The following is an 18,607-nucleotide window of genomic DNA, read 5'->3' on the forward strand; positions in this document are numbered from 1 at the left end:
TTCCCCCATCCCGGGGCGTGCGTGGCCCCTTCCCGCGGGGCCTCACGCGGGGATCCCAGTGCTGGGCTCAAGATGTCCCAGCTCCTTCCCACCCCAACACCCCAGCCTGGCCCTTCCCAGGACCCCAACGGTTTCAATTCCCACCCGATTCCCCCGGCCCACTTGGATTACAAAGGCTGAGAGCCAGCCTTATCTTCCAGAATTCTCCGGGTTTTGATTTCAGGCTTCTCTTTTCTCCCGGCATGGTTGGCTGCAGAGCTTCCCGCTGCTGCTCGGGGGATGGAGGGGTGGAGGAACCTCCCCTGGCCCCGTCCCCCAGCCCCGGGGGTTTCTGTGTGACATCAGAGCAAAATGTTTTAACTCTGGGAGCATCCCCACCAAAAATGTTTTAATTCTGGGAGCAACCCCACCAACCCTCAGAGCCACTACGTGGTGGTGGCTCCGGGATCTCTCAGCTCTGCAGACATTGCCTGGGGACATTTTTAGTGCCTTGGGTCCAGCTTCCCAAAAGAAAAAAAAAACAAACCAGAATGGCTCAGCTGAGCTGAGAAAGCAAATCTGCAGAACCAGCAGCATGATGGTGAGCTGTACCTCTGCTGGTCAGAATGGTGATGCCATGGGTGTACCCATCACCCCACCAGACCCAGGTGAGAAGCCACAGAATCACAGCATCACAGAACCATCCGGGTTGGAAAGGAGCTCAGAGATCACCAAGTCCAACCCTTGATCCACTCCCCCTGTGGTTCCCAGCCCATGGCACTCAGTGCCACGTTCAGTCTCTTCTTAAAAACCTCCAGGGATGGAGAATTCCCCCCTGCCTGGGCAGCCCATCCCAATGCCTCAGCACCCCCTCTGCAAAGAACGTCTTCCTCATTCCCCAGTTTCTTCCCCGTCCCCTGGAACCACATCCCATGCTTTGGGGACCACACCTCTGGTTCCACCCTGATCACTCCATGACCACACAGCATGACCAAGGTGTCACTGCTCCAGCACCTGGTGTCACCACCGAGCAGCAGGAAGGGACAAACAGAGGCTACAACAAGGAGCAGGCTGTAGCACAACACTCATCTCTCACACCTGAGCTCTCCAGATCAAATTCCATCTCCCTCCAGCAGAGCAGAACTGCTCTTAGGGGGAGAGAAGCTTGGGGTGGTTCTTGGGCAGGGTCACAGGTGCTGGGGTGGTGGCAGCCACTCAGTTAAAGAGCTTATGGGATAAGAACCAGAAATTTGGGTCAGCACAGGTTCAGCTTTCAAAGTCACTGATTGGACATTATTAATGACTTACATGGTATTAATTTAGATGAGATGTGAGGGAGGAATTGCTTGGGGTGAGGGTGCTGAGCCCCTGGTTGCCCAGGTTGCCCAAGGAAGCTGTGGCTGCCCCATCCCTGGCAGTGTCTCAGCCCAGGTTGGATGGGGCTTGGAGCACCCTGGGCTGGGGGAGGGGTCCCTGACCATGGCAGGGGGGGCACTGGGGGGACTTTCAGGTCCTTTCTCACCCAAACCAGCCCGGGGTTCTACAATTAAATTCTTCCTTGCTAATGAGAGCACAGAGCTATAGAGGCAGCAGAGAAACAAGTTTGCACATGAGCTCCGAGGGCGTGTGAGCTGCAGGGAAGTTGGACGGGAACCACGGCTCCGTCTGCACACGCGACAGATACTGACAACAAAGCTCTGCAATCCCGGGCTCTCTTTTCAACAGCCAGAAAATAAAGTCTCCAAAGTTTGCAGCTTCTGGGAGACACTTCAGAAAAAAAAAAAAAAGAAAAAAAAAAGTTATGGGCTGCAGCATAGGCTTGAACATGGCACCCAAAGGACAAAGGTGTTGTGGTGCCTGGGGTGATAACCATCCCCAAATACACACCAAAGAGACAGGAAAGGCAAACAAGGGTGTGAGGAGCTGGGAAGATGGACTGTGGACTTGTGACCATGAGGTGGGACAGTGAAATCTTCAAGCTGGAACATGGGAGTGGTCAAATGCTGCTGCTGAGAACACGGAGAGCCCCGGAGGCTGCCCCAGGCACCAGGCAGCACCAGCCTGCAGGAGACCAGCCTGGGGTTTGGGTTGGCTCTCTGGAGGAGATGTCAGCACAGGTCAGCTCCAGGCAGGGCTGTGATTTGTGGCTCTGCATCCCCATCAGAGCCAGAAGAAAACGGGTTCTGCTGAAAGACAACCTGCTGGCTGGAGGGGACGAGAGGAATCCCTCAGGGATTCATCTATTTAATATTCTAATTACGTGCACAAAAATAACTGCACTCTAATGAAACTTCCTGATGACATAAAGGTTGGGATGAATCACTCATACAGAGGCAGAGCAGAACATTACACATGAACTGGGGGCTCAGAAGAACAGGGGTGGCGTGGGGTGCACTCACGCACACCCGGGCAAGGGCAGATGGATGCCCACAGGATGCAACCAGTCACTGGCTCCCTGTGCTGCTAATTCCAAGGTAAGGACTGGTTACCAGGGCAGCACACTCAGGTTGGCAGCCCCAGGGCATGCTCTGAAGGTATCTCCATGAGTATGTCCTCACCACCCTAAAGATCAGGCACCCTGCAGCACAGCGCTGGCCATTGGGGGAGGTTTGCTCCAGACAGACATGGGAAAGGAGAAAAGGGCCCAAACTCTGATTCCTACCGTGGCAAAAGCACAAATATTATCAGTACCCAAGGACAATAGTGTTGTGAAAACCTGGTCTGGTTGGAGGTGTCCCTGCCCGTGACAGAGGGTTGGAACTAGGTGAGCTTTAAGGTCCCTTCCAGCCCTAACCTGGGACTCTATGAAATGTCCTATGATAAAAAAGGACATCAGACTCAGCTGCTCAACTGGTCACTTGCCTTCTCAGAGTAGTTTCCAAGATAAACACCTGAACTTTTGGCCAAGAAACTCAAGTGACATGAGGGAGGCTGTGAGGGTCCATGCCAGAGATACCAGCAGTGAGCAGTCACACAGCAGAGCCAGAGAGACACAAGTCCAGGAGAGACAAAGGGGAGGTTTAGATTGGGTATTAGATGAAAATCCTCCTCTGAAAAGATCATCAAACCCTGGCCCAGGCTGACCAGGGAGGTTGAATCCCCATCCCTGCAGGTGGGTAAAGCCATGCAGATGTGCTGAGCAAGCCCTGCACTTGGCAGAGTTGGGTTAATGATTGGTAAGGTCAGGTTACAACTGGACTCTGCTTAAAGGTCTCTTCCAACCCAAACATTCTGTGGTTCTGTCCTCAGGATGGGGACAGCAGAGACCCCAGCACACCAAAAAGCTGTGCTTGTCCTCCACGTGCTGCTGGTCACCCCTCTTGGTGGGCATGGGCTTGGGGAGGGCAGAGCAAACCCTGATCTCACCCATTTTCTGTGTCCTCTAGCACCTTTTGTCTCCTCCTCCAGAGCAGGGGCTGCACACCAACTTCAGAGCACCACAAAATGGGAATTCTGACAGTTCTGAACACCTGAGCACCTTTGCTGTGCAAATGGAAATGTTTTCTGAACAGAAACAAGGAGTTCCAAGCCTCAGGGACCTTTTGAAACAAAAATACCCATTTTCTGCGTTTAGAGAGCACAGACGTGGAGTGCTCAGAAAAGTGGCAAGGGGACAGACAGCCTTCCCAGGAACTGCAAGGTCTCAGTGGCTCAGCTGGTGACAGACACATCTCCAGGGCCTTGGTACTCTCAGAAGTTCCCTGCGTTACCCTGCAACTCCTGCACGCCGATTCCTCTGAGCCTGCAGCTCCTGTGTTACTCAATGAAGCCTGAAGGAAGCCAGCCAGGAAGGAGTGAAGTGAAAACTCCTGGACCAAATAAACACCAACATTCACTTCATGCTTTGGATCAGACTTTGCCTGACCCGTCCTGCCCAGAGCATCAGCCACTCCCCATGGAGAGCAATCCATGTCTCCAGGGGATTGTTCACCAGGATGCACAAGGGGTGCCCAACCACCAGGATGCTGCTCCCCAGGGCTGTGGCACAGAACCTTCCAATCACAGACTCCCACAGCCCAGGGTGCTCCCTCCAAGCCCCATCCAACCCGGGCTGAGACACTGCCAGGGATGGGGCAACCTGGGCGACATCTTTAATGTCCCTTCCAACCTAAATCATTCCATGACTCTGTGACCTTCGGAGCCAGCTCAGGAGTGAGGAGGAAGGACCACCAGGAATCTGCAGCAGGGATCACTGCTTGCCAGGACCACCATGGGACTGCTACAAGTCCTGGGGTGCTCACGTTCATACAGGGACCCACAGCAGCCATTGGGGGAAGACACAGAACAATGACCCTGGGTCCAAATTCAGCCCTTGAGACTTTACTGATGTATCCAGAGGAAAAAAAGTCTTGAGTCACCCCAGGGGAGGGGGCTGATGTGGGGTGGTGATGGAAACAAGCACTGACTGCATCTGAGAATTAATCATTAATTAATTGAATAGCTTCAGATGCTGAGAGGGGAGAAAACACTGACTGGATTGCCAAGGTTGTTCATCTGTTGTTTAAACCCATGGCTGTCACGTTGGAGAAGAAGTGCAAAGGCATCACAGCACTCGGGACCGTAAAAAAACCCAACCGTGGCTCCAGGTTTGAGTTTGTTGGCAAGAGGAAGAGGAAGCCAATGAAGACAGAATGAGGGCGAGGACAGAAAAACTTGGGGAAATGTTTAAATTCTTCCTGGCTTCCATCATTTCCTGGAACAGTCTCCCAGTGTTTCATGCTGCCCTCAAGGACGCCGGAGGTTGGGCTTGGGCAGTTCTGCCTTGGTGAGGGGGCTGCCAAGGCAGGTGCTGCTGTGGCCAAACCTGCTGCCAAAACAGCCCAGTCCCGTGCCACGGGGGGCTGGAAGGGGGGTGGTTGGTTCAGAACCACACACACATGTTCCAGTGCTGGCCCTGGAGCAGAGGCCCCCAGGGCAGAGAAGCAAGGAGCACATCAAGGAGATGCTGGGCTGAGGAGCTGCCTGGAATGTGACAAAATAATGCATGGCTCAGCAGAGATCAGTGCTCCAACTGCTACAACAGCCTTGACACACTGCAGAGACTCCAGGAGCTGAGCTCTGGAATCACAGAATGGTTTGGGCTGGAAGGGACCATAAAAATAACCTAATTCCATCACTGAAGGTTACTGCAGCTACTTGGCTCAAAGACATGAAATAACGAGAAGTCACCTCTGCTTGGCTAGCTGAGCAGAGCTGGAGCTGTGAGCAGATCCCAGCTTTTACCTTTGGGGGATTGATGGGAAGCCTGACAGAATCAAACCAGCCAGAAGTTAACATTGTGGTTAAAAGCCTCCACAATGCTCTGCAAAAAATAGGATCCTAGAATCCTTCTGCTTGGAAAAGACCTTGGAGGTGATGGAGTCCAACCCTTCCCCAGCACCCCCACCCCATGTCCCTCATCCCCACATCCCCAGGGCTTGCTCTGAAACCCCTCCAGGCATGATGGGGACTCCAGCCCTGCCCTGGGCAGCCTGGGCCAGGCCCTGACAACCCTTTCCAGGCAGAAATCCTTCCCCAGCTCCAACCTAAACCTCCCCTGGCACAACTTGAGGTGTGCCAAAAGTTCCTCTTGTCCCATCCCTTCTTCCTTGGGAGCAGAGCCCGACCCCCCCTGGCTCCAACCTCCTCTCAGGGGCTTGCAGAGAGCCACAAGGTCTCCCCTCAGCCTCCTCTGCTCCAGGATCAGCACCCACAGCTCCCTCAGATGCTCCTCACAACTTCTCCAGACCCTTCTCCAGCTTCTCCAGCCCCTTCCCCAGCTCCATTCCCTTCTCTGGACACTCTCCAGCCCCTCAATCTCCTTCTGCTCCTGAGGGGCCCAGAACTGACCCCAGGATTGGGGGTGCATCCCCAGCAGTGCCCAGCACAGGGGAGGATGTGCAGTCACTGATATCCTGGTCTGGAGGTGCCTCCTACAGAGCCCAGCAGTGGTGACTAAGATAAAACGTGTTCCTCTGATGTTCTCAAGAACTGAGCACAAAGTTTTTCCTTTTTCATCCACTTCTCCTTTGAAAAACTCTGATGTGCCTCAAATCAAAAGAGAACCAAGTACTGCTCATCAGTGGACTAAGAACAGGCACTGGGAGGAAGGTTTCTCGTGCATTCCAACTTGGCTCCGAGGGGCCTGAGGTCACACTGAAGTCAACAGCATCCTCCAGAAAATGAGTCAGAGCAGGAGGATGGTTCAGCCTCTGACTTGCTCTTTGGAGGGACCCACTGACTGCAGAGAGAATCACAGAATCCCAGGCTGGGCTGGGTGGGAAGGGGTCTTGGAAAGAACATCCCACAGATCCTAGAGGTGATGCTCCTGTGGTCCAGCACATGGACTCACTCTGAAGGCACCAGAGAAGGACCAGAAATTGCTCCCTGCCAAGGAGCTGAGCAGGGAGAGGACCCTGAGATCTTCTTCGAGCCCTTTTTATTCTGTCTTCTTCCTAGAGACAGCTTTGCCCCTTCCCCTCTACTATCCAGGATGTTCCTCCTGAAAGACAAGTGTCAAGCGTGGACCTGACCTGCTGGAAACCCATCAGGAAACCTCTCTGGTGGGCAGCTCATAAAATACAACTTTAATGATGACAGTGTCCACTGCAAAAACCCCACAGAGGTGATGTCCAGCTGACATGCACGCCCAGAGCACTTAACAGAAAGACTAAGGAATGTTCAGAGTAATAAACACGGAGAACAGATAACAAGGATACAGAAATGCAGATTTTTCTCTCAATAAACATAAACCTCAGCCCTGAATAATGAGAAGCCCTACAGGAGTCTGGTTTCTGTACTTCAACATTTTTCCTGGAATACCTTTAAAGTGGTTAAAATGGATGGAAGGAGGAATGAAGGGCTTGAGGAGCAGGGTACAGCCCAAGGAGGAAGGCAGCTGGTGGAGAGCAGACCCCACTGCTAAGGTAACATTCCCCATTCCTGCAGGAACTGGGCAAAGGACACTTTTCAAACCTGTCTCAGGAAGACTGCGATTCCAAATAAATATTTATTTTGGGTCTGGGGAAAAATTACTGGGCTGTGATGAAATGTCAGAGTTCTTTGGACAAATATCTGTATTTATGCAGGAAAGGGAAGGCTGGCAGTGCCCTCAGCAAGCCCCTTCCCCACCTCTCAGGCCAGGGGCTCAGGAACTCTCCCAGGGTACCTGCAGTTACTTAGCAACTTTCAGTCCTCTCCTCAAGCTACAAAATTCTCAAGGATTCGTCATCCTTTTTTTTAACATATTTGGCTCCCCAAAGCAGCAGTGACAAACGCAGATCAGTTGCCTGCACGGCATGAGGATGTTACAAAGCCTTTACAAAGGACTCACCTCACCCCTTTGAGTAATCTGCGTGTGGAGCTCCTCCTCGGTGTGTGCCTCCACAGGCAATGGCCTACACAGAGACCAGAAAAAGTGTGAGGAGATGACACAGAAATCAGCCTGGGAAGCTGCTGAGTCACCAAGCCTGTGGTACTGAACCTCCCTCCTCCTCCTCCTCCTCCACCTCCTCCTCCTCCTCTGCCCAGCAGCATCAGTGATGCTCCAAGGCTCCCGAAGTGCAGCATCAGCCCCAGAGGATGAGGAGAGGTTGGTTATTCATTCACCTACCCAAAGTGCCACCTTTGGACCTGCTGGGTCCTGTCCTTGGGTCACACCAACCCCAGGCATTGCTCCAGGCTTGGGGCAGCTGGAAGGTACAGGGCTGGAGTCCCCATCATCCCTGGAGAGGTTTCAGAGCCCTGGGGATGTGGGGATGAGGGACATGGGGTGCTGGAGAAGGGGTTGGAGTGGATGCTGTGAGCTCAGGGTGGGTGTTTGAGCACCTCTCATGCCTAAGACAGGAGGAAACCTCTCCTGGCATGGGGCAGGTGCCCACGTCAGCTGTGGGAAGGGTGGTGTGGGAAGGATGCTCATGGGATACACACTGGTGTAACAGCCCCAGTGATGAGGATCAGCACTGCTTCCCTTCTCCTGAGCCCATGGCTGCAGGAAACCCACAAAGGTGCTTCCCAGGACCAACACCTTTAGTAAAAGGTGGGTGATTTACTACATCTAAGAGAAACTTGTGGATGCAGAATCCACTCTAGATGGCCAGAAGAAGCCTCAGTGGCTTGGGGAATTTGAAAGGGAAGAACTGCTGCCCCCGGGATTGCTCCCAGACCCCCACCAAGCTCAGCCAAAGGCAGGAGGTTTCTCCATCACCCTACAGCTGCTGGAGGCATGTTTTGAAAAGGCAGCTCCACGTGTCCTGGCAAAGCTCCTTTGATCTTTAAAAGGAGTGGCCCACCAGCTAATGAATAACACACAGGCACAGAGCCTCTGATGTGACACCCTGCTCTGCCAGGGAGCTGCAAGCAGCTGCCAAGGGAAGGGAGCACTGAGAGCCTCAGTGCTGTCACTGGCAGGCAAGGCCCAAGGAACAGCCCCACAGCTTCCCTCCTCCCTCTCTGCACTGGGGTTTTGGGTGGAAAACTCCCCGGTTGATCATTTATCTGACCACACCAAGCATGACCTGCTCCTGATGGGGAATCTCTTGCTGATGGCAAAGTCCCTGCAGATGTTGTTCCCTCTGCTCTGTTTTGGTTGATGCTATTTAAAAAGGTTTGGATGTGCAGGAGAGAGGGTCCAGAAGATGATCCAAGGTCTGGGCAGCCTCTGAGAACTGGGTTTGTTCAGCCTTGAGAAAAGAAGGATCAGGAAGACCTCACCACTGAGCTCCTGTATTTGAAGGGTGGCTACAAACGAGGTGGAGACTCCCTTTTTAGAAGGAGTCCCATGGAAAAGATGAGGGGTGATGGGTGCACGTTATCCCAGAGGAGATTCCAAATGGACACGCAGGGAACATTTTCCACAAAGAGAACAAAGAGCCATTGGAATGATCTCCCCATGAAAGTGGTGGATTCCCTGACATGGCACACTTGGAGGACTCAGCTGGGCCATCCTGTCCAGATGGTGCTTTTGCCAGGAAGGGTTGGACCTTCCAACCTGGGGTTCTGTATGATGATTCCTCATCTTTTCCAGGAGCTTATATTGAGGGTAAGGTAAGGACAGGACAATCCCTGGCTGTATCACAGAATTGTCATGGTTGAAAAGACCTCTAAGATCATGACATGCAGCTATCAGCCCAGAAAAAACCCATCATACAGCACGTCCTGAAGTGCCACATCAACACTGGAGACCTCCAGGGATGGGGACTCCAGCACCTCCCTGGGCAGCTGTTCCAGCACCTGACTGCTCCTTCAGGAATGAAATTCTTCCCAGTATCTTGTCTAACCCTCCCCTGGTGCACTTTCAGGCCCTTTCCCCTAAACCTAGCATTATTTACGTGGGAGAAGAGGCCAGGATCCACCTCACTGCAGCCTCCTTGCAGGGAGCTGTAGATATCACATCTGAGCTGGAGCAAATAAGAAGCAAATCAAGTTCCACCATCCTGAACAGGAGACTGAGACACTTGTTCTTTTGCAGCTTCTTGGGTCACATAACAGAAAAAAAAATCTCTTCTACACAGAATCACTGAATGGGCTGGGTTGGAAGGGACCTGAAAGCTCATCCAGTGCCACCCCTGCCATGGGCAGGGACCTCTCCCACTGGACCAGGATGTTCCAAGCCCCATGGCCAAGGATGAGGAAGGGATTTTTCCTCTTAGGAACAAAAGTACTGGGAGTAAACCTGTGGTGAGCTCCTGCTGAGGGCAACAACAGATTCTGTTGTGTCAGAGGGTCATGCAAGAGGCCCCACTTGGAAGGAGCAGGATCATGAGAAGGTGATGGCACACACTGGCACACCAAGGGCTCTGGGGGGCACAGGAGATGATTCTGCCCCTTGCTCTGCTGGCAGGGGCAGAGCAGGGAGGGGTTTTTTAAATTCCCTGTTCTCTCAGGCTCAGCTGGTTCACAAACCCAGCACAGAGCTCCCTGAGCTGTCAGCTAAGCAGCAGCAGCGTGGAGGATGACACAGCCCCAGCAGCTCTGCTGTATTTTGGGTTTTTCCCTGTGGGCAGAGCAGCAGTTGCCATGGCTGGGCTGAGCTGCTGGGCTGGCAGAGGAGGAGATGTGGGGCTGAGCTGCTGGGCTGGCAGAGGAGGAGATGTGGGGCTGAGCTGCTGGGCTGGCAGAGGAGGAGATGTGGGGACATGCTGGTGGTAGCACAGGCACCAATACTGGTGCCCCCCAGACTCCAGCTCCCCAAGGATCCAGACTTCCCCTTATTCCTTTCTCTTGGGAAACCCCACACTTGCAGCCTTGATGTTCCACATCACCATTCCATGCAGCTCTTGGATTTATAAATCAGAGAATCCCAGGTGGCATTGGGTTGGGAGGGACCTTAAAGCTCATCAAGTTCCATAGGCAGGATACCTCCCACCAGCCCAGGGTGCTCCAAGCCCCTGGAATCTTGATATCTTGGTATCAAAGATCTCCTTGATACATTTCTTGATAACCTCAGTACCAAGATGCTGAAGTTCTTCAGCTGCTACCAGCCAGTGGGAGATTTCAGGACCAGAGGTTTCCAGTCTCCTGTGCTGAGGAAGAGGGAGGTGGACAGGGAGATCTCAGGGGCTGTGCAGGACTGACCGTGGCTGTCAGCACCCATCTCAGCACCCACAGCACCCATCTCAGCACCCATCTCAGCACCCACCTCAAATGGGTCACAGCCAGTGACTGAGGTTCTACACCAACAGATGAGGGAGACTGCAGGGTCCCTAGGGAGGAATAACTGGAAATAAGGATGTGGTGATGGGGTCCCACCAAGGGGTGGCCTGCTCTGACCACCCAGGGATGGGGTGCTCCTGGCCCCTGGATGTGCAGACTCCAACCTTTCCATGGATGAGTGCCAAGAGCCCACAGACTGGGGTAACCCAGCCAGCAAGGGGGCATCTCCTGGAGCCCTCCATGTTCCTGACCCCATGAACCCAGGGATGTTGTCTGGAACACAGGAGCTGCCAACGAGCTGGAGAACCCCAAACGTGATGCTTTTGGACAAGTACAGACCAGGGGCTTGGACCCTACTACTGCTCCTTGCATTTTTTCAGTAGCCAAGAGGCTACTGGAATTCAGATCTTCCCTAACACAAGCATCTCCCCTGCCTCCACCCAGAGAATTGGTTTGGTTTGGGATGAAGGAGTCCAACCCTTCCCCAGCACTGCCCCACGTCCCTCAGCACCACATCCCCAGGGCTCTGAAGCCCCTCCAGGGATGTTTCAACACAGAAAAGTTCAGAGAAAAGAAAACTAATTTTCACATTAGCAGAGCTCTTCCTAAACTACATCAAGCCAAAAATACCAAGATTTTTCTGTTTCTCTGCTGGTTTCTTCATGGATTTAAGCACATCTGTTTTGGGCTCACCAAATTATTGGGATATTTACAGTAGTCAGATTAAATCACAACTACAATACAAGTGGTGCTCTCTAAACCCAATTTGGATTACATGATGATTTTAGTAGTTAGAACAGCTTTCATTTCACTCTGATAAATAAAAAATCCCCCGAGAGGTTTCAGTCTGACAGCATCATGAAAGGCCAAATCTACACCTGGAACAGATATTTCACACTACCAGGCTCTGAGGTAGGACTATTTTGATCTAGCTCAGAGGATAAATTGTTTCCAGGTATGATTTTTTTTTTAATATATATTCCTGGAGCATGGTATTTACACCAGTGTTTGACTGTGTGAAGTATTTTGATTTTTTTTCATAGCTGGGTTGTAAATTCATGTTGTCACAGCGTGGCAGCTGCTGCCCTACAAGAGGAAGCTCTGCCTGTAGTGGCTGCCCTAACATCTGAGGAAGAAAATACCCAATGTCCCAACTTCCCAGGCCTTGAATTCAGGTTATTTCTGTAACTCTAAGCACCATTGCCTCTCTGTTTGCTGGGTTTCCCTATCTCATTTCCAGCATGCTTCCAATCAGCTACAACTACAAATAATAACTAAAAAAAAAAACCAATACAAAACACACAGTTCAAAGATTTAATCCTTCCAGGAGCACCACAAATGGAGGAGGACACCCAGGCACCTTCCTGGCCAAGCCAGAGCAAACTGCTAAGGTCTCCCCTTGGCTGCAGGACCTGGGGATGCTCTTCAAGGAGAGCAGCTCCTGGTGGCAACATCTCCAAACAAATCTCCTCCTCTCCTGCCCAGCCTGGATCTGTGCTTGGAATTGCCCTGATCTAAGTGCAGGACCCTGCACTTGTTCTTGTTGAACTCTGTGCCCAGCTCTCAGGTGTGATGACCAGAGCACAGCTTGGTGTCAGGGGCAGAGCTGGTGAGGGAGCACCCAGTCCCGCATCCACACCACTGCCAAAGGAGTTCAACAGCACTGGTACCAGTACCAGCCCCTGAGAAACACCACTCCTCATGGATCCCACCTGGACACTCAGACACTGACTGCAGCTCTCTGGGACTGACCAGCCAGACAGTTCCTTACCCACCAAGTGGTCCATCCATCCATCCATCCATCCAACCACCCACCCACCCACCATCCATGTCTCCCCAGTTTAGAGAAAGGGACATGGCATGGGACAGCCTCAGATGCTTTGCTCAACCTCAGGCACATAGGCCCAGGGGGAATGGTTTCAAACTGAAGATATTTATATGAGATGTTAATAAGGAATTCCTTGGGGTGAGGGTGCTGAGCCCCTGGTTGCCCAGGTTGCCCAAGGAAGCTGTGGCTGCCCCATCCCTGGCAGTGTCTCAGCCCAGGTTGGATGGGGCTTGGAGCACCCTGGGCTGGGGGAGGGGGCCCTGACCATGGCAGGGGGGGCCCTGGGTGACATTAAGGTCCTTTCCCACCCAAATCTTGCTGGCATTTGATGATTCCATAACCAAGTCAACCCCAGCATGGCAATGATGAGGCAGACACAAATGCAAACCCTTCTGGTGGGTGTTCTGAGCTGGGTCACACAATGATGTGACCACAACCCAGTGACACTGACACCCCTGGGGTTCTGTCTCCTCAGAGCTCTTCCATTTGCTCAAAGTTGGAGTGCAGAAGTGTGTTCGTGGGCTGGGGAGGCAAAGAGCAAATTGGAGAGAGGCCAACAACCCAGCAGAAACTACCAACTTCAAAAAGATAAAAGTTTACAACAGAGTTAGTAAAAGAGTGATTTATGCCCCAAGGGATTATTTTGTTGTATCAGGCCATACCTAAACCCTTGTGCTGCATCTAACATGCTTTAACAAGATGTTCCAGGACTCCCTTTGAAACAGACAACCCTTGTAAGGAGATGAGGTGAAAAAAGGGAGAGCTCCTTAGACAGGAAAGGGCCAAAACGGAGCAGAAAAAAAGCTGTGCAACAGATGATGAAATGAGCCCCAAATTGCTGCCATCTGTTTGCAACCTTTGCCCAGCGAAATGAATTTCATGTGAGGTCAAGAAATCCCAAACTGCCATTTCCTCATTACTATTAATAAGGGCCAGGTGCCATATAAACCAGCCCTGGATCCAGATGTCCTTCATGTGGCTCCCATTACCCTGCTGGGCCGGGGTGATGACGGGAGGGAAAGTACGACAGATGCACGTGCAGAAACACCCTTAATATCCATTTTCCTGCAATTTGAATTCCTGAGCATTGACAGGATTAAGCACCTTCCAGCCTCCCAAACGTCCACAGGTCAGCTCTGGGGATGGTTCTCCTGCCAGGTGGAAATGAGTCCTTCTGAAGTTAAAGGTCTGTGCTTGCACCGCGGGCTCCTGCCCTGCTTGCTGAGTGTGAGAATCAGCCCAAACTTTCTGCAAGTGTCAGCCCAGGCACAGGCAGCAGCTCCCTGGGGACCTGCAGCATCTTCCCGGGTAGTCTGGGATGTCTAAGCAAGCCTCAGCTCTCCCTGGCTCTACAAGGGACACTCTCTGTTTCACACCAAAGGATGGTGAGAACATTTGGTGCTGTCGTGCTGCTTGAGACTCAAACACTGAACATCTCCCCAACCTCTGGCATTGGGCAGGTGGGGTTGGTGCCAGCCCAGTGCTACCAGACAGGAAAAGAAATGAGCAGTGGCAGAGAATAAAACCTTTCTCCAGATTGTCTCCTTCAGGAGCAGAGCCCATGTGCTGCCTGCACGGACTTCAGCTCCTGGACATGGCAGAGCAGGACCTTGGCACCAGAGTGAAGAAAGAGTCAGCATGGCCAGGAAAGACAGCACATCACCAACTCACAAACTGGTTTGGGTTGGAAGGACCTCAAAGCCCCCCCAGTGCCCCCCCTGCCATGCTCAGGGACCCCTCCCCCAGCCCAGGGTGCTCCAAGCCCCATCCAACCTGGGCTGAGACACTGCCAGGGATGGGGCAGCCACAGCTTCCTTGGGCAACCTGGGCAACCAGGGGCTCAGCACCCTCACCCCAAGCAATTCCTCCCTCACATCTCATCCCCAGCTCCCCTCTCCCAGCTCCAAACCCTTCCCCCTTCTCCTAGCCCACTCCAGCCCAGCCAGGACATCACCTTATTCCAGGCCACCACTAACCCATGTCCCACACCTGAGAATCACAGAATGCTCATGGCTGGAAAGGACCTTGGAGATCACCAAGTCCAACCAAACCATTTCTCCCTCCCTCCCTGCCCAAGATCTCCTCTCCATCTCCCCTCTCCCAGCTCCAAACCCTTCCCCCTCGCAGGCTCCCATCCCTCCAGGCCCTTGTCCCAAGTCCCTCCCCAGCTTTCCTGCAGCCCCTTCAGGCACTGGAAGGTGCTCTAAGGTCTCCCCGGTGCAGCCTTCTCTTCTCCAGCCTCAACACCCCCAACTCTCTCAGCCTGGCTCCAGAGCAGAGCTGCTCCAGCCCTCCCAGCAGCTCCAGGGCCTCCTCTGCACTGGCTCCAACAGCTCCGGGTCCTTCTGCTGATGGGGACCCCAGAGATGGACACAGCTTTACCCCAGGGGGGTCTCCCCAGAGCAGAGCAGAGGGGACAATCCCCTCCCTGGCCCTGCTGCTCACACCCTGGGGGTGCAGCCCAGGACAGAGACTCCACAGGATGCTCATTTCAGAAGTTCCCATCCATGCTGAAAGCAAACACAGTACAATAAATGACTGCAGAGCTCTGTCCTCTGGCTGCCAGCGTTGCCAAACTCATCATCAGCATCACGTTTCCCAGGGACTAAACAAACATCAAGTGAAATCACATCTTGCCAAAACAAATGCAAATGCCTGTCATACATCTCTCCAGTCATCCTAAAGACCCCCCCCACCGGAACCACCACCTCTCCAGGCTATGAATATCTGAGCCCAGAGGTGGCAACAAATGCTTTGGTGGAAACATCTACATGGAATGAAAAATACCAGCAACACACTGCAGTGAGCTGTCACAAACAAGTGAGAAAGGACAGGAACACCTACACAGTGAGAAGGCATCTTCAACTACAAACCCCTCTCTGACCTCCCAGATGAGATGCTTACTGGTGACTGATCAGCAGTTCCTACAGGATGAGCCTCAGCATGGGTCTCATGGTTCTACAGAATCACAGACTCTGGAGAGACATTGCTTGTCCCCCCGTGCAGCTTCCTCCCCAGCTGCCATTGCGGGAAGGAGACTTTTCTCTTACTGCTCATCCCTGCTCCAACACCCTCCCTGACCCACAGGTGTTCACTCCCTGTGATCAACCCAAAAAATCCAACGTGGGAATGGCACCAGCCTCTTCCAGTTCAGTCATGGAGTTACAGACTCACTTAGGTTGGAGAAGACCTTTGAGATCATTGATCCCAACCACAACCCAATGCTGCCCAGACCACCCCCACCCCATGTCCCTCATCCCCACATCCCCAGGGCTTGCTCTGAAACCCCTCCAGGCATGATGGGGACTCCAGCCCTGCCCTGGGCAGCCTGGGCCAGGCCCTGACAACCCTTTCCAGGCAGAAATTCTTCCCCAGCTCCAACCTAAACCTCCCCTGGCACAACTTGAGGTGTGCCAAAAGTTCCTCTTGTCCCATCCCTTCTTCCTTGGGAGCAGAGCCCGACCCCCCCTGGCTCCAACCTCCTCTCAGGGGCTTGCAGAGAGCCACAAGGTCTCCCCTCAGCCTCCTCTGCTCCAGGATCAGCACCCACAGCTCCCTCAGATGCTCCTCACAACTTCTCCACACCCTTCTCCAGCTTCTCCAGCCCCTTCCCCAGCAGATCCCCATGGATCCCCATGATCCCATGGATCCCTCCCTACCCTCAAGCAGCCCAACTCTGCTGCCCAGCTCAGTGTCACCTCCAAACTGCCTGAGGTGCCCCCTGTCCCCCAGCCCCATCTCTGATCAAGATGTTAAAGAGGCCCCAGCAGTGAGCCCTGTGCCCAGCACTGCTCCCTCCAGCCCAGCCCAGCCCCTCATCTTGTCACCCAGCACAGACTCCTCTCACCCAAGGCTCAGGCAGCCAAGTTCTGGGCCCTCAGGAGGAGGAGCAGAACACTCTCAATACAGACATCAGCTCTCTGGGCTCTTGGAGCCCCTCCGAGCACACGTGGCACACGACCAAACCTTCCCTTTCCTTCCAGCCACCCCCCAGGAATCAGCAGGAGCTGCTGGGACATCTTCCCTGGGCCAGTGTTCCAAGGCTTCTCCTTTCACAAATAACGTGCATTAAGCGAAACAAAAACAAAAGCATGCAAATAGAGAGAAAAAATTGATAAAAACTGAGAAATCTTCATGCTGGGCAGGCTCTGGAGAGAGGATCTGTTTAGGAAAGGAGCCCAACCCCTTCAGCTGGCTTTGGAGGACACTGCAAGCAGTAAGTGTATTTTTTTTTCCCTTCCAGCTCTGCACGGAGCTTTGTTAAAAGGGAAGCGGCTCTAAAAGTTGGAACTTGGCAGCTCTGGGGGGAGGCAGGGCTTGGACCAGAGGAGAGGGAACAAACTCCTGCCTGTTGGGTCCAAACGCTGATGAAGTGCGGAGGAATGGGACGGAGGGAAGGGATGAATGGGACGGGGAGGCTGCAAACCCCCCCTGCCCGCTGGCCCAAACCTCCCCCGGGACAGCGGAACAGCCAGGGCTGCTATTTTGGAAAAGGTCTCTGGTTACTCCAGCTCAGGAGCTGGGAACATCCAAGTGCTCTCTGCTGCCTCGGGTTGGACTCACCCAGCAGCTCCTCCATGCTGCTGGAGGCCTCCAAACCGGGCTGGAGGGACCAGAGGGACCAGAACCCCTCTGAGTGGCCCTGGAGGAGCCCAGGGATGCTCCTGCACCTCCTCCTCTCCTGCAGCAGCTTCTGCAAAGCCACCAGCACTGACACTGGGCACACTGGCACCGTTCTGCAGCCTTTGGGCTGGCTCAGCACGGGGCAGAGGGGCAGCACCCATCTCCCTCTGACACCCACCCAGCCTGAGGAAGGGTGATGAACACACAGAGAATGCTTTGGGCTGTGAGAGACCTGAAAGCCCCCCCAGTGCTCCCCCTGCCATGGTCAGGGACCCCTCCCCCAGCCCAGGGGGCTCCAAGCCCCATCCAACCTGGGCTGAGACACTGCCAGGGATGGGGCAGCCACAGCTTCCTTGGGCAACCTGGGCAACCAGGGGCTCAGCACCCTCACCACAAAGAAAGGGATTTTCCTGCCCTTCAGACAGACACCAGGTCTTCTCCAGACATGGGCTCCACACCTCCATCTCCACAGAATCACAGAATGTTTGGGTTGGAAGAGACCTCCAAAATCACCCAGTCCAACCTGTGACCAGCACCATTATTTCACCCCACTGAGACAGGGAGCATCACCACATTCCTCAGGGATTTGTCTCTTCCCTGACACCCCAGCACCACAGGACAGTGAGCTCCAGCAGAGCAAACAGATTTCCAAGCAAGGAATCCTGATGTGTACCCAGAGAGAGTCCCTGCCAACCTTTCCTCCTCATATCCCAGCACATCCTCCCCATACCTCCCCATCTGCTGGCAGCTGAAGAGCAGGGTAAGGTCTTCTTCACCTCCATCACCTGGTGCCAGCACAGACCCAGACTTACTTTCCAAAAAGCTACTGACAGATAAACTCCATGGATACAGAGGGCTGGCTCCCTGCAGTCCTGCAGGACTTTAAACATCTAAATGGCTCTATCAGGAGAACTCTGACATCCTTGAGGAGGCCCAAGAACATGTTGGTATGGAGGCACCAACTCAAACCCTTCCTGGCTACCCCAGCAAGTTGCACCCTCCCCAGGAGTGTTCCTAGCCCTGGAATGAGGTTCCTGGCAGAACATCTTCCAGCAGGAACATTCCCTGCCAGCTCCCAGGCTCAACAGCCCCAACGCTGCCACCAGGACCCAGCAAACCCGCTGGCCCAGGGGCTTTGTCTGTCTCCATCTGACAGCACCTGGTGGGCAACCGGGTTTGGTCCTTTCCTTATTTCTCCTCAGCAGGCAGCTTTGTCTTCTCCTCCAGGATCCTGCTTGGGCTGTCCGCTCCCACCCTCCAGAACCTGGTCTGCCACTTGTTTCAGAAGAGCTTCTCAGTGATGAATATAAATGAATAAACACCAGTCCAGCAGGCTGGGCTGTGTGAGCTGCCAGCCAGGACCCATCACTGCCCATCACCTGTGGAGGAACGAGGGCAGGAGGCTGGGGAGGTGACTGTGCTGAGGCACGAGGAGCAATTCATCTTCCTGTTCCAGTGCAGCAGTGTGATGGTGGCAGCAGCCCAGACATCCATCGATGGATGGAGAGCACTACAGGACCTCTGCTTGATGCAAAAATGGTGGAG

General features: G+C 53.5%; 1 protein-coding gene across 2 annotated transcripts in view; it reads right to left on the reverse strand.

Moving 5' to 3' along the window:
* Positions 1 to 18,607, reverse strand: part of DTNB (dystrobrevin beta) — a 159,270-nt gene that overhangs the window by 9,609 nt on the left and 131,054 nt on the right. Inside the window, exon 17 of one of the 2 annotated variants that reach the window (XM_030468840.1) lies at positions 7,297 to 7,355. The exons of the other annotated variant lie outside the window; for it this stretch is intronic. Within the exon in view, the coding sequence (XP_030324700.1) occupies positions 7,297 to 7,355 (59 nt within the window). The remainder of the gene's footprint in view (positions 1 to 7,296; positions 7,356 to 18,607) is intronic. 2 annotated transcript variants of the gene reach the window in all.

This window comes from Calypte anna, unplaced genomic scaffold, assembly GCF_003957555.1.
Source record: "Calypte anna isolate BGI_N300 unplaced genomic scaffold, bCalAnn1_v1.p scaffold_86_arrow_ctg1, whole genome shotgun sequence".
Taxonomy (NCBI): Eukaryota; Metazoa; Chordata; class Aves; order Apodiformes; family Trochilidae; genus Calypte; species Calypte anna.